This window comes from Ylistrum balloti, unplaced genomic scaffold (genome assembly GCF_031769215.1).
Source record: "Ylistrum balloti isolate Yb309-2 unplaced genomic scaffold, AGI_CSIRO_Ybal_v1 Utg370466, whole genome shotgun sequence".
In the NCBI taxonomy this organism is placed as follows: domain Eukaryota; kingdom Metazoa; phylum Mollusca; class Bivalvia; order Pectinida; family Pectinidae; genus Ylistrum; species Ylistrum balloti.
In genome coordinates, this window is record NW_026782307.1 from 508,764 (window position 1) to 524,802 (window position 16,039).

The window sequence follows — 16,039 nt, forward strand, 5'->3', positions numbered from 1 at the left end:
TCCCGTTGACTGGAAGTGAAAATGAAGGACTTTGCAATTTCGTTGTGACCTGTGTGTTGGTGATTTCTTTAACCACAAAAAAACCCAAACAAACAAGCAAAATAAAGACTAAATCATTCTCATGGTCTCCCTAAAAAATAAATGTTGTATAAAAACGATGTGTGTACTAAAAAGAAAAGATCATAACTGTCTTCACTTTGCTTTTTTTTGTGTTTGTTTGTTTTTGCTTTGATTTGCTTTACATCGAATTTGATTAATTATAAGAAACAAATGTTAAATATTTTGATGATTTTCACGTTAAAAGTCTTATCGTCCGCCCGTTTTCAAAACATAGACACTAAAATGTCATAATTCATGATATGATGTCACCTCGCGGAGTATATGACAGGCATAATTATAACTTTAGATATGAATTAACAGCATTTTAACAGTTTAAAGTCAAAATATGTCAAGCGTTATCATTATATTTTCAGGCTGGCGTTTAGGCGCCACCATACGATTGAGTTGAATAAATAGATCTGTTTCTGGGTGCGGGCAAGACAGACGGTCAAATAAGAAGTAAGTATATAAATATCATCTCACTTAACACGGAGATATATTCTCTTAAACATCATAAGATCTTTAATCATCAAAAATTAAACCCTGCCTGCTTTGGGTAGTTCACATAAAAGTACAGTTGCATACGTGAATATGTGATTGTAAAAAGGAGTAAAATATTTTCCTTATGCAACCAACACCAACTCTGTCGCCTCCTACACTTCAGTATTAAGGCTATAAGAACCACTGGCAATTATCAGTGGTATGTCTGCGTGTCATAAAGGGACACACATGTATATCATCACTTATTTCTACATGCAATTTGTATACTATGTATGTTTAAGTTAGTTCTTCTTTACAATTTTGACCAAGTGAGTTAGTTCTTCCGCCCTGTAAGCCATGAAAGGGCTTAGAAGACCTTCTGCCTTTAAGAGGGTGATTTCTGCCGTCGTTGGGCACAGAAAGTAGAATGTCAGGTGAAATTTAGAGGAATAGGGTGCGATGCCATCCCTTGGTGGTTTATATCTCTCAACAAACTGAGATCGGATCATTCCGTACTGTCTTTATGGTGACCTGTAGCAAGTCACATCCCCCATTATTTGGTACAGCAAACACACATGGTTCAAACTTGTTTCTGTAATCAGTTTACATAGCTTATCTACATTCAACTTAACGTGTCATTCGTGTGATTATTTTGATTAAACATAGATAAGCGTTATCATGCTTCAGGACGAATAATAAAGACACAGAGGTCGCATATATAGACATGAATTAAACAGCTTTTTAACAGTAAGTTCACAGTTAACACGTGCCAAGCGTTATCACTATATATTCAGGCTGGCGTTTAGGCGTCACCATATGACTGGGTTGAATAGATATATTGTTTGGGGTACGGACAATAAGAGACGGTCAAATACTTGATAAGTATATAACCTTACTTAACATGGACAGATATTCTCTTAAAAAAATCAGAAGATATTTAATTATTAAAATTTACTCCTAGCCTGCTTTGGACAGTTCACATAAAAGAAACATTGCATACGTGATTATAAAAAGAGTAAAATATTTTCCTTATTATGCAACCAACTCCTCGGTTACTTCCTACACTTTAGCATTAAGGCTGTAAGTACCACTTACAAGTATCAGCGGGGTAGCGCGTCATAAAGGGACATTCATATATATCATCACTTATTTTATGTATGTTTGAGTTAGTTCTGCATTACCATTTCGCCATAGCTCCGGAAGTAGAACACCAGGTGATACATAGAGGTATAGGGAGCGATGCCATGCCTTGATGGTATGTCTCGCAGCAAGCTAAGATTGGATCATCCCGAACTGTCTTTGTTGTGACCTTAACATATCTTTCATAGATAAACATTAACGTGTTGCAGGTACAATTATGAAGATACAAAAGTGGCAGTGGTGGGATGGTCCTCCTTTCAGATGGATCATAGTAGCGTGGAAATGTTTCAAAATGGCAATTGAAATCATTTTGATCTCATTAGCTGTCGTGTTATCAAAACATCGATTTCTCAAAAAGAAAATCGGTCTGCTGGTGACGGAAGGAAAAAGTAATTTAGATGCTAATCTTTCAATACAAACCATCACATCAGTGTTCCGTCTGAATTTCTACGACATTTTTCACAGGCGGACATTTATCGGCCGAAAAGCTCCAAACACAAATCTTTACGACATAAATATGAAGTCGTATGTAAAGTTGTTCGATTTTCAAAAGGCTGCCCGTCCTCTTATTTTGAACTTTGGAAGTTGTAGCTGACCACCATTTATGGACAAAATGGACGAGATGAAAGTGATCTTCCAAGAATTTGGTGACATCGCTGATTTTCTAACCATTTACATAAAGGAAGCTCATCCTATTGACGAATGGCGCATGTTCGGACACCGTTTCCAGGATTTAACGCAACACAAGACACTAGAGGAAAGAATCGAGGCTGCAAAGGTCCTGCAAAGTTTTGAACTCGGCTGTCAGTTGCTGGTTGACCCCATCGATAATCAGAACTGTCTTCGGTATGCAGCATATCCGGAAAGGCTGTATATCTTGTACGATCACACTATCGTGTACCTGGGAGGTACGGGGCCGTTTGGTTATAAACCCAGTGACATTAGAAATTGGCTTGAACGTTTCAGGAATGAAAATAGTTAAAATTCATATGAAGATTTTACGAAAAAAAAAACCCAAAAAACAAACAAAATAAACAAGTGAATAGCACCTTATAATATAATAATATAAATTTAGAGAGTTAGATACAGTAGAGCCAAATTAATTGCATCATACACTCTTTCGTTCTTCAAGGACTCGACAGTGATGCTAAGGACCTAAATTTTGAAGCCAGGTTGGGGGGGGGGGTTGGAAATCCTGAAAATCAAAAGTTAGAATTAGAATATTAGAATTAGTTACATTTGATAATTTTTATATATCAGATAATTTTAGAACAACGTCACGTACATGTGTGTATTCTGAACCGTGCCACTGTTCGAATGAATTGAAACGTGACGTACAGTTTAGGGAAACCTCGGGGACTGAAAGTCCACCATAAGTGTTTACCACCTGCTATCTTGAATGTCACCTCTTCATACAAATAGGGTATTAAACATCATACAGCTGTTTCCAAACATCTTCCAGTCGCCAATCACAGTCATTAGTTTCACCGACTTCAAAGTTCAGATCAATATAGTGAAAATGAAAGTGGTTTCTGCAATTTGCTTTCTTGCTGTGGTATCAATTTGTACCAATTCCTTAAAATCATGGGCTGCAGAAATAACCTATTTTTGCTCTGGTTTTGGAAACTAATTTCACCAAATGGGAAGAACCAACAAAGGCAAAGAAAACAAAAAAGAAAATCTGGTTTAAATGGAGTAAAGATTACTCATTGTAATGTAGGTTATATCGACAAAGGAAATGGTTACTTTACTACAACTTAATCATAATAACCCTGAATTGTTTATTTCCTGAAATTATTGAAATCGGCTTGTGGTTCTCACGTTGGTGAAAATCCCATAGAAAATAAATGGGGAGTTAAATACTAAGTTGATATTTGAAGCTATACGTCAATCACGAAAATCTTATGCAAAAACAACCATCTCATTTATATAGTTTAAGTACAATTTATACGAAAGTTAGAAAACGTAATATGCTATTATAATGTACACGGCATTTTAACTATTTTATTTCAAATAATTGTTTTGAATAGCCTTCATAAAGTATACCAATGACTTTCCACAGAGAAGCATTATCTTTGGAAAAGATGTTTTCTATACTTTATGTTACTCTTTATCAAAATAAGCTGTTAGCTAACATCTTGATTGATGACCGTGCCGAACGTGGTGTACACTAATAAAGATTTATCTAAAATGAATTGTTTTTATATTGTCATAACAGAGACAATCTCACACGATCTACAGTATTAAAAATTCCTCACAGACACCTATCTTCCTTGTTTTTTATGTTTCCGCTCTGTGTCCTTTCGTGTTCCCTTATTTTTAGCAGTCGACTCAAACGTTGTCTACATTAACTTGTGTCCGGGTTCCTGTCAATTGTTACATTTGGACCGTTGCTATCGTAACAAGCCTTTCTTGTTATTATGCCAGGTGTCATTCTTTTCAGTATTTCATATAAGACTAAACATGACTTTCCAACACCAGTGTCTCCTATGACATTCACTTTGGCATGTTGTGTTTCTTCAGCACGCTTCATGGTTCTATGTATATCTGACAAACGAAAAGAAAATTGTTAACTTGCGTCTCTCGTATTTTTCTTCTTCAGAAAAAAAAAAAAAAACCCACCGACCTGTGGCCATCAACTTGCAACAACCCCACATAGGCCTTGAACTTGAACCCGTGACCTAGAAGTGGAGGATTATGTTATTGGCACATGCCTTACACAGTACAGCTTTTATGTTCCATCGCAGGATTTGTTGCAGCCAGGGGCATAGTGCATCTTGTTATATAATTTCTAACTCCGATTCTACCTTTTCCGCGGATTTTTTTTTTTTTTTTTTTCTATTTCAAAATAAAAAGAAGTGAAATCCTATGCATGGTGGAGAGTGACAGTTATTTGGCCTCCAAATAAATAAATGAAAACTAAAAAGCGATGTAAACCATCTCCCATCACAACCTAAAAAAACAAACAAGCAAACAAAACAAAAAATAAACAAATAAACAAACAAATAAGAAACATGAAACAAAACACAAATCTATCAAAATGAAATTAAGTCATACAAAACGCCGTCTTAAGAACCTTACTCTTAGCTAAATACTTCTCATAGCTTTAAATTCCGGGAAATCGTTTCGCTTTTCTCGGCTCTATAATTATCTTGCTTGAAAGAGATCCGGTCAAAACAAGCGAGACTGTCAATTAAAGAACTGAATGTTTGTTTCTTCCGTTGTAAGTATATAATTAATGTCATGCAGATTTATCGTAAACGATATGTCGCTTATGATTACTTGTTTTGATTAAACCACTTTTAAAACGGATACATTTGTAAGTTAAGAGATATTCTGACGTATTGCACCCGATCGTTTCGCTCACGACATTTCCCGTTGAATTATGCACAGAATTTTCACACCCATAGACAGTTATTTCCAACGTTTAAAGTTAGAATTTATACATGAATTGTTTTACCTGATCATTTCTTGTCTTATTCATTCAAACATATTTTATTGACAATACATAAAATATATTTGGCACTAGTTCTTGCAATTTACAGACTTACTATGTAATCTCATTTGTGAATACATTTCAGCTTTTTCCATTGAACTGAAATTAATATTAGCTGTTGTTGTATTTTTCCTTAGGGGCTCAACCAAAGGGTTCCCTTCGTGTTCTTTTGATGGAAACGGTATATAGTGGTATTCTCACGTTTACCTTAAATCCTTGGATTTAGCTATAACATCACATTAATTAGTCATCACTTCATTGGATTACAAAGTACAACTTATGAATTTCAGTTTATTGATTTGTACTGTCACATGTAATTCTCAAGTGGGTTTTTTTTCTAATTTATTTAAACATTTTATGTAAAACTAAAATTTATTTATTTCCAATAAGATAAAAAGATGTCTACTGAGTCATGGAAATGTACATTATGTCTTTACTTATGATCATGTGTTCATGATTTCAAACTTGAATAATATTATTACAAAATCAATAGTTTTGTAGATGTTACTGAAATATTGCTGGAAACACAGATGTTCAAAGCCTGGACCAAAACAACTTAAAAGTAACCAAATGATAGATTCTGACAGCTGAAGTTTGTTATCCATATTTCTTGAGAAGTGCTGTACTGGAACGGTATTTCTCAATCTTGATGAGTTGATGTTTCCCTTGGTCCTTAATTGTGCTGGTAATCAGGAATAGAAAATAGCTGACAGACAACCACCTTTAGTAGTTAAAGATTATTATTGATATACATATATATACTTCTTCAGAAGAATTCTCAAATTTCATATAGATTAGAGAAAAAAAGAAAGAAGATCCAGTTTTGAAGAACAAATAAACATCAAACCATGGTTAGTGTCATGTTCCCGCTGGGATCTCTTGTTAATAATTATAAATACATTGTTGAGTTTTCTAAAGTCCTTGAATGTAGATTGTCCATTTTTGTGTGTTTTGGAAAAATAAAATGGCTGACCATGACACACAGTATGATTTTGGATATTACCAGTTATTGATTGCTATTGCTATCTCCTAAGAAAATTTTGGAAGAGATGTTCTCGAATTTGATATAGCGACTTCCTGTTGTGTTTATTGTTATAAAGGACAGATTAAGGAGAAGGGAAAAGATATGTTGACTTCTATAGAAATAGCAAGGATCATATACCATAGTTGGCACCAAGAGCTGGAATCTCTTCTACAAAATGTTAACTCCCCTATGTTATGTAGTTGTGCATGATTGTTTGAGGACTTTTTGGAAAAAAAATGGCCTCTAAGCAGCCATCTTGGCTTTTGACAGTGGAAATTTGTTGTCATTATTTATTGAGAAGCACTGGGTAATATTTCTTCTAATTCCTAAACTTGTCTCACCTTGGTCTCGTGTTGTACAAGTGCATTATTAATTTTGGGATTGATCAGAAAAACAGAATGGCCAATATCAAATCATTTTGATTATTTTTCAGTTCAACATTTCCAATTAGTACTAATAAGGAAAAGACCAATTCATATACAGAATTCACTTTATGTTTCATTTCACATGCTCAGTGAAAATGATGGTGGTTTAGCAAAAAGGCATATAAGAAGAATGAATGAAAAGGATTCATTTTATAAAGAATGGGTATAAACTCTTGTGAAGATATTGTGTAAAAAATATCCTATGTTCAGAAGAAAAATTGTAAGATATGAGTCAGTTATTTAAAAAAAATCATCACAGTTAAGTAGAGTTTATGTGAGCTTCTTGTTTTTCTAAATAATTTCATTTCCTGATAGAGAAACTGCAGTTAGCCATGACAAGTTCTACGTACAGATGTGTATTATGTGATGTAACTTTTTCACATTTGATGCCATATGAAGAGCATCTAAATGGAAAGAAACACAAAAGTAAAGTGACACCAAGTAAGTTTTACATTTGATTATATAAAGTGGTGCCATGAAATTACATGGGTATATATATATGTACAAGTGTTTTACCCAAATTCGTGTCATCTTCCTTAAAGCCTTAACAACCTCTTCTGAACACATTTAGAAATTCACATCAATTATCACATGAAAAAATAACTTTTTATGGGTTAAATTGAGCTCAAAATCCCATATTTCCTTGATCTCTGAACTTCATAATATTATTACTCCTCCTAGATTTTAATTGTATTCTCTAGGCAACAGAACAATTAATGGACAATGTGGTATCATAATTATTTTGTGTGTAATATTATCCCTCTTACTTTAATTGCAGCCTGCTTCTACAGATGTGATTCTTGTCACTTAAATCTTTCTAGTTTAGTCCAATACACACTGCACGTTAATGGCAAAAAACATAAGAAAAAGGTGTTATCTGCTGGTAAGTATATGTTTCCATGTGTATCAAACTGACAACTGAATCCTAACAAGTTTTTTTGTGGGATTTATAGGTCTGATTGTTAGCCTCATTCGTGACGGAAATTATTTCATATTCAAGCCAAATTATCAAAAAAAAAAAAAAAAAAATCAAAATTATTCCTTAAATTTCTGTCCCAATTCACAAATTTTCTTCCTGAAATGTGCTTCATCCCTAATCAGTGAAAACATTTCCCACAAAACTTGAACTCTCAAAAACTTATCCCTTCAAATATAAGAAAAACGTGTGTCCTGTGGCAAACAAGAGTAAAAAAGGTCTTATTTTTATATCTATCCAAAATCTTTCATGAACTTTTCATAATTCCATTTAGAGATATTTATAGTCCATGTATGGATATTCATATTTCATTTCTGACATCACCGAATTATCTAATACTGTAAAGTAAAGTTTACTTTTTTAAGTGGTCTTTTTTTAATTTTCATGCATAAAAAAAAACCCCACAAAAATTAGATACGTTACCTTAGAAAGTAAAATATAAGCAGGATTTTGGTTTGTGTCATTAATCTTGCAAAAAGTACCTCCTATCTGCTTCCATGTAAAGTGAACTCTCGAAGTTTGATTCAAGCTGATCCACTGCCGAATTATCAATAAACTCTGTCATAACAGCTGTTCCTTGGATTAAAAAAAATACATTAGGTAGAAATTCAGGAGAGGGACTTCGGGAATCCACAATTTGCATTTGAAGGGTTGATGAACTTGAATATATATTACATTTGTAACAGAGGTTATTATTTATTTCAATGCCTCCGCTAGGAATCGAACCCGGGACCCCTGGCGTACTAGTCTGACGCTCAACCAATCGAGCTAAAGAGAAGTTCTCTCTAGCCGAGTGGTATATTGCGGCCAATATTTTACCAGGGTTACATACTCCCCCCTCCAGGAAATAACTCGTCCTCGAATTTCCAGGGGTTACAGCGACGCTGGTGGGGCATGGCTAAGTACTATTCCTGGGTCCCTACATGGGCGCCAATGTAACAGAGGTTATTATTTATTTCAATGCCTCCGCTAGGAATCGAACCCGGGACCCCTGGCGTACTAGTCTGACACTCAACCAATCAAGCTTAAGAGAATTTCTCCCTAGCCGAGTGGAATATTGCGGCCAGTATTTTACCAGGGTTACATATTTATAGCTATTTTTTAGCAATATTGGTTTACAGCTGATATGATACAATATGACAGCAGTCAGAGATGGTGGACAAATTAGTGAGATCTCTTTTGTTCAGTCTTATAGTATACAGTATATGGTATATCATATATACATGTAGATGTAGAATACAACATGATCAGCCTCTCCTTATTAAATGTGAAATTTGGTTTAAAACATTATTCATTCAGGTAAGATCACTGGTTTTTTTTATTATGATTGCATTATCATATATTATTTTAATCAGATCGTTTGAAAACTTGTATCAAACAGAAATATTGATATGTTATACATGCTGTAATATTATAAATATTTTTAGGGCTCATTTTAAAATCCATGGTTTCCAAAAAAAAAAAAAAATTACATGGACTTAATTTTGTGGATAATTATAGCTTGATAAGTCTATTTTTACTTGTTTTAACAGTTGGTAGATATATTAATTAATGGATTTACAATACCCACAAAATCAACAAAATAAAACCCTACAAAAATTAATGATTTTTACAGTAATAGTTTCACTTATGTGATAACTGAACATAATTGATGATAACCAGGTCATGGTTTCTGTTTGATAAGTGTTATTGCTCAACAGATGCAACAAGTCAAAACAAGCAAGTGAGCCAGCCTGAAAATGACAAAAATTCAGGAGAGAAGTCCCAAGAAGTCAGGACACAGGTGACCTCAGAATTGCCATGTTCTCATTCTCCTGTGGTTCTTCCTCTACCACCTCCACCTGCCACTGAAAAGAGGGAGGATGAAGGATTCGGAAAGACGACTCATGGAGACGGGAGGCTGGTAAAAGAGGAACTTCCTTGTTCCCTCCGTCGTATAGAACTTCCGTCACCACCACCAATCAAGAAGGAGGCAGAGGAATTTGAACAGTTGACCTATGGAGACAGCAGACAGGTAAAGATGGAGGCACAGGAATTAGAACAGGTAACTAATGGAGACAGGAGACAGGTAACTGATGAATTGCCCTGTTTCCTTGCTCCTATAGATCTCCCACCAACACTGCCACCACCCAGAAAGAGGAAGGCTGAAGAATTAGGAGAATGCCCAGTCTGTCAGGTTTTTTACACCTCTGAAAGTCAAAGGGAGTGTCACATCAGTGGAAAGAGACACCAGAAAAAAATACAGGCATTGACAGGTATGTATCATAGTAAATGTATGCCCACCCATCCATATACATACTTCAGTGATTCAGTGTTCCACCCCCAAACTCCCGCTATCCAGTTGCATGTATGATCCCCCATCCTGGCAGTTATAAGGTCCACTGATACCTTAGTGATATGCAAACTGGTACATATTTCTTTCCTGCTTACAAATTCTGTGCTGCTGCAGTTATCATAGGGAACTGATATATAGTTATAATCAATGTATTTGAGTTGTATAATGTCTGCAATGACAATGTTGATAATATATTTCACAGTTATAGTAAAAGCTATTAACTATCTTCTGATATTTGTTAAACTTGTAAATGATAATAAATGACAGTTCACTACTTTTCTGGTGCTCAAACATTATTGACTGTTTGTCATTAACTCTATTAATGCGCTACATGTATATAGTTTTGTTATTGTTGAGTGAAGGAGCTCAAATCTTTAAATGGATTTTAGATAGGTGCAGATAATACACAAATGGTCTGATATAACTGGAGTCAAAAGGATGTGCATGGTCCAAGAAGGGAAAGACAGGTGAAAGTAGGCTTTTGACCAAATTTGATGTAGAGCATCCTTGGGTGATGGGGAATCAGTTTTGTTGTATCAATGTATTTTCTGACTTTCCACAGGACTGTGGTTATAGCCAAATAAGGGAAATAGAAGCATTTTCTATTGGTTAGGCAGTGCAGGTCCTGTATATTATTGCATGTATTTCCAGGCTCATCAGACCCTTTAGGTTTGTCTGAAGATTCTTCACCAGATTTTGGTACATGTGAGTTGTGTCATGTACAACATACTTCTGTCTTAACACGTGAACAACACCTTTCTGGAGCAAAGCATCGACGTAAAGCCAATACCTTCACGAATCAAAAAAACGAGGAGAGGTGTAAATTATGTAATGTTGAATACACCTCACCATCCAGCAAATTACACCACCTTCAGGTAAGTGTATGACATTGATCCTTCAACCTGTCTGGAGGTTCACACATAGTAGAGCTATCATGTAGTCTTTGACAAGAAATAGAGAATAGGCTTATGCTGGACTATAACATAACATTTGTTTACATTTCTGCAGAACTGGTCAATATAGTTTGGCTTACTACATACCTAAGATATAGGTATATTTATAGAAAACTTGTCCATTGAACCTATATGTATATAATGTATCAACAGGTGTGTGTTATCTCCCTTGAAATAGATTGACACATTTTAAAGATGGGTGAATATTTTGCCAAATTAGGCTCGTCCAAGATCTCAATCCTTGGTCCTATGGCAACCACTACAAAACTGATACCAGCTTACTATCTTTAGTATAACTTGAGAGGCCATTTTATGATCTTTTGTTACAATGTAGTGAAACTTGAGATGTCAGCTAACAGTAAATGATAAAGCTTGATTTGTCTGCTTAACTGATTAAACTTGAGGTGTCTGATTAAAATAACTGATTAAACTTGAGGTGTCTGATTATGATAACTGATTAAACTTGAGGTGTCTGCTTATAATAACTGATTAAACTTGAGGTGTCTGCTTATAATAACTGATTAAACTTGAGGTGTCTGCTTATAATAACTTATTAAACTTGAGGTGTCTGCTTATAATAACTGATTAAACTTGAGGTGTCTGCTTATAATAACTGATTAAACTTGAGGTGTCTGCTTATAATAACTGATTAAACTTGAGGTGTCTGCTTATAATAACTGATTAAACTTGAGGTGTCTGCTTATCATAACTGATTAAACTTGAGGTGTCTGCTTATAATAACTGATTAAACTTGAGGTGTCTGCTTATAATAACTGATTAAACTTGAGGTGTCTGCTTATAATAACTGATTAAACTTGAGATGTCTGATTAAAATAACTGATTAAACTTGAGGTGTCTGCTTATAATAACTGATTAAACTAGAGGTGTCTGATTAAAATAACTGATTAAACTAGAGGTGTCTGCTTATAATAGCTGATTAAACTTGAGGTGTCTGCTTATTATAACTGATTAAACTTGAGATGTCTGTCTTGCCCCAAATTCAAACATGATTTTATATCTCTTTGAAAAATATTCATCATCTAGAATGTATATATCACAGTTTTGAATCATCAAATGTCAATGTGTGGTTACATGAATTGTGATATCAGAAAATGACCCATGATAACCTAAAGACAAAAGTTAAACTAGGTGAAAGGAAGAACAATTATTTTGTATCAAGCTTCAGGTCAGATATTAATTAAACTGATTAAAACATTAGTGTATACAGGGAGACACTCACCAGGGGTTATTTTTGCCCACCAATCTAACTGCTTGTTCATCTCTGCTTGGAGCTAAATTCATTGAAAATACATTGATAATTGGTTATGACTATGACATCAAATACAAGTTCACTTGTTTAAGAACTATTTGTAAAAAGGCAGAAGTTCAACTGCAGCAATATGTCTCTATATATAGTATAGCCACCTCCTGTATAAGACTTTGTATTATAAATACTCAAACTTGTACAACTTATATTACTTATAGATGAGATTAGTGTATGCTGGAGCTGACCCCTATTTATTTTATTAAAAAATGAGCCAATGGTTTGACTTTGATTTGGTTCATGATTATTTAAAACTATGATGTAAATAATGTTCAACGTACTTACAGGGTCGGAAACACCAGATGAATCTCCTAAATAATAGAAATCCAGAAACAGGTAACATTTTTGGAAATCTTTGTTTTTAAACACAAAAATAAATATACAAATATCATTTGTTTATTCTAGCCCATTCATCTTTTTAAAAATATTTGTGAAAGATTATTTGCACTGATTTCAAGGATATGACTTATCCATGGATGCAAATGTTCACCACTGAATAGATTTAACATGTTAAGTATCATGGTATTCCTGAATGCTTAACATCAACAAAATCAAGCGTTCACAAAATATTGATGAGATTTTTTTTGTTCTTGTTTAGTTTTTTTTTTTTTTTGGAAAAAAAAAATTAAGTTTGAGATCAACACAAGTGTATGATTTCACAGAAGAAGAAAGGAAAATATTTGAATTACAAAATGTTTGTCAGAAGAAGAGGTGGTTTGTAAATGGTAAAAAAGTAATACTTGCACGGGAAAGGAAATTCTGTTACAGCTGTATGGTTTTAGCTGTGTGAACAGCCTTAATTTTGATGAAGTCAATTTCAGCAGATTTTCACTGGGTTTTTTGTTTTGCAAATTAGAGCAATGAACATACTTATCCACAATTCAACCAATATGCAGAATCTGTTATTAGTGCAATGATATCACAATGCAAAAACTTTGTAATTTTTTATTAATTGAGGTTATGTAGGATTATTCAGAAGTCAGTAACATAAATAAATCTAGGATTCTTTTAACTATCAATTAAAAAATTCATAAAAAATCTAGGATATTTTTAACTTTTAATTAAAAAAACCATTAATAAATCTAGGATGATTTTAACTATCAATTAAAAATCTTTTTTTCTGTACATGTCTGCACATTTTCTTCAGTGATTTATGTAAGTGACCTTAAATGTAAAAGTGAATCATGAAGAATGCCAGATACCACATTTGAAATCCTTGATTTTCAGTACAAGTGAAAAATGCCAGCCAGTTTTTCTGTTTGTTTTGTAATATCGCTGTCAATTCTCTTGGCCAGCTGGAAGCACACAGACAAGGTAAACTTGAAACTCTATATTACAAATGCAGAATATAAGAGATATCATTCAAACTCCATCAGTTTTAAATATGTCATTTTTTAAATTGCCCTTTTCCTATCATTTCTGTGTGAACATTTTACCCTCTTTTTAAATGCATTAATTGTTGTCCTCGTTCAAACATAAAACACAGGGCTATTATTGAATACTCCTTCAAAAATAGCTCTTCAGTATATGACCTAAAATATTGATTTTTGATTGAAAAGTTTGAAAAAAATAAATAGATGTATTGATAAATGAAAGATTCTGTGTAATTTTATAGGTTCGTGCCTGCTGATTTTTGAGAATTTACAGGTGAAATGACTAATTTGTATGCTTTGTATTTTATGACAGGTATCAAACATAGAGACATTGTGCAGAAAATGAAGAAACAGCAGCAAGGTGGTGATGTAGATGATCAGTCTGTTGTTGTGGTATCAAAGAGAGTCAATAACGTAATACAATAAAGTAAGGAGATGGCTCGTGTTACAAGTTTAAAAGTTATCTAGATTATAAGACCGATGTTTTATAGGCTTACACTATGACAGCAGTTGGAGAAGGAAGCTGGTAATGTCTTGAGATTACAAGTTTTAAGTCACCTGGTTCGAAGTGCCAGAGAATTTGTGCAATGGTAAGGTGTCTGCCTTCCTTCCCACATCTGCTGTCTGTCGTCTGTCAACCTTTTACTAAATATCTGTATTAGTCATGAATGACTGAACAGATTTTGACCAAATTTAATCAGAAACATCCTTGAGGAAAGGGAAACCAAGTTCGTATTAATGGTGGTTCTCAGCCACCGTTGGCTTGGGGGGTATGGTTCAAAACGGCAAATTAGGCAAGTCATTTAAAATTTTACTTTTACAAGAATGCTTGGATTCTCTTGGGTGAAAGGAAATCAATTTTGAATAAATGGTGGGTCTCAGCCCCTGGGGCGAAATGCACAGGTCCCAGTAGGGCACATAGATCAAATTCTTTAAAATCTTTCTTCTCCATTAAGAATGCTTTGATTTTGTCCCTATTTTGCTGACGCATATTTAGATACTGGGTCTTGGCTTCTTGGAATGGAAGCGGCAGGGGCCAAGAGGGGAAATAGAGGAGATCATTTTTTGTTAGTGAACTTTGTCACAGTTGCCAGGGGGGCAAGAGGGTTGAGGCCCAATGGGGAGACAAGCAAATACTTTAAAACCCTTATTCATCTGTAGGAATGTCAGAATGGTGCAAATTCTTCTTCTTTCGTAGGAAAGCCAGGTTTTTGTCCCAATTTGGTATTAAGTATTCTTTGGTGAGGGGAAATCTATTTTGTAGAGATGGTGGGCCTCAGCCCCTGGGTGGGCCCAATATAGAAAGAGAGCAAATTCTTTGAAATATTTTTTCTTCTGTTGGAATGTCAGAATTGTGTCAATTTGGTCTCAAGCATCAGTTGGTAAGGGACATCATTAATGTATAAATTGTGTGTCTTGGCAAGTAGATGAAGGTTGGGACCAAACAAGGGAAATAGAGAAAAAAGTTTAAAATCTTTCATCTGAAGGATTGTGTCGCAATTTGGTCTAAAGCATCCTTGGGTGAAAGTACACCAGTTTTGTATACGTGATGGGTCTTGGCAACTGGAGGTGGGAGGAATGGCGCCAAATAAGGGAAATGGAGTAAATAGTTAAAATTATCCTTCCATGTAGAGGAATCAATTTTGTGTAAATGGTTGGTGTTGCTTTCCTGGGGCGGGAGATTCAGTATCATCTTGACTGTTCCCATGTATTTTTGCAAACTACAAAAGCCTTTCATTGTGAGAATAGATAATAAATGTTAATAGAATTGTGAAGACATCACTTTATGTATTTATAATATTTGATCAAAGAATTATATCATAATCAACATTGTGTATACTGTGAAATCATCATCCTTTTTGGAGCATTTATTATCATTGATTTCATTGTCAATTTAAATTCACGAGCTCTTAAAATCACCATATGTTGATTTATTGAGTGAGATTTGTCCACAAATCAAATATCCACATTGTGAACAAAACTCTGATTTTACAGTATTGTGGTTGGATATTAATTCAAAACTGAAGGATTGTTGATTAAAATCGGATGGTATCAATGACGGGTTAAATAAAAATTTTGAAGCAAAACACTCCCACAATGACTTATTGTTTCAATTTCCATACAAGGTACAAAGATGAGTAATGAAGAGATGTGATTTAAAAAGAAAAGTGTGACATAGAAATTTGGATAGATGGAGCTTTTCTTGTCCCTGACATTTTATGTTTGAGGATGTGATGTTACCCATACTTGCCCTTTAGTTCATTAAAGATTGTAAAACTTTTTGCACAATGTTTTAGCAAACATATAAAAAATAAATTTTCTTAAGTCTTTACATTTTTTTTAAATGACCTTCCCCAGGCATGGCGAGAGGTGCTATTTAATAGAAATATGAAAAGGGAAACCATCCCCTATTT

The 16,039-nt window shown here is 34.3% G+C and overlaps 2 protein-coding genes across 2 annotated transcripts; both read left to right on the forward strand.

Moving 5' to 3' along the window:
- The first annotated feature begins 2,011 nt into the window (after positions 1-2,011).
- Positions 2,012-2,701, forward strand: LOC132555250 (thyroxine 5-deiodinase-like). The gene has a single exon (XM_060219600.1). The coding sequence runs from the start codon at positions 2,012-2,014 to the stop codon at positions 2,699-2,701; it is 690 nt and encodes a 229-aa protein (XP_060075583.1).
- A 2,218-nt stretch (positions 2,702-4,919) lies between these two features.
- LOC132555262 (zinc finger protein 385B-like) lies at positions 4,920-15,715 on the forward strand. Its single transcript, XM_060219614.1, has 9 exons — positions 4,920-4,942; positions 5,353-5,396; positions 6,980-7,105; positions 7,443-7,547; positions 9,341-9,895; positions 10,627-10,850; positions 12,540-12,588; positions 13,480-13,566; positions 13,939-15,715. Exons 3-9 carry the CDS (start codon positions 6,997-6,999, stop codon positions 14,049-14,051), a joined length of 1,242 nt encoding a protein of 413 aa, XP_060075597.1. The 5' UTR covers positions 4,920-4,942; positions 5,353-5,396; positions 6,980-6,996; the 3' UTR covers positions 14,052-15,715.
- Positions 15,716-16,039: the final 324 nt, after the last annotated feature.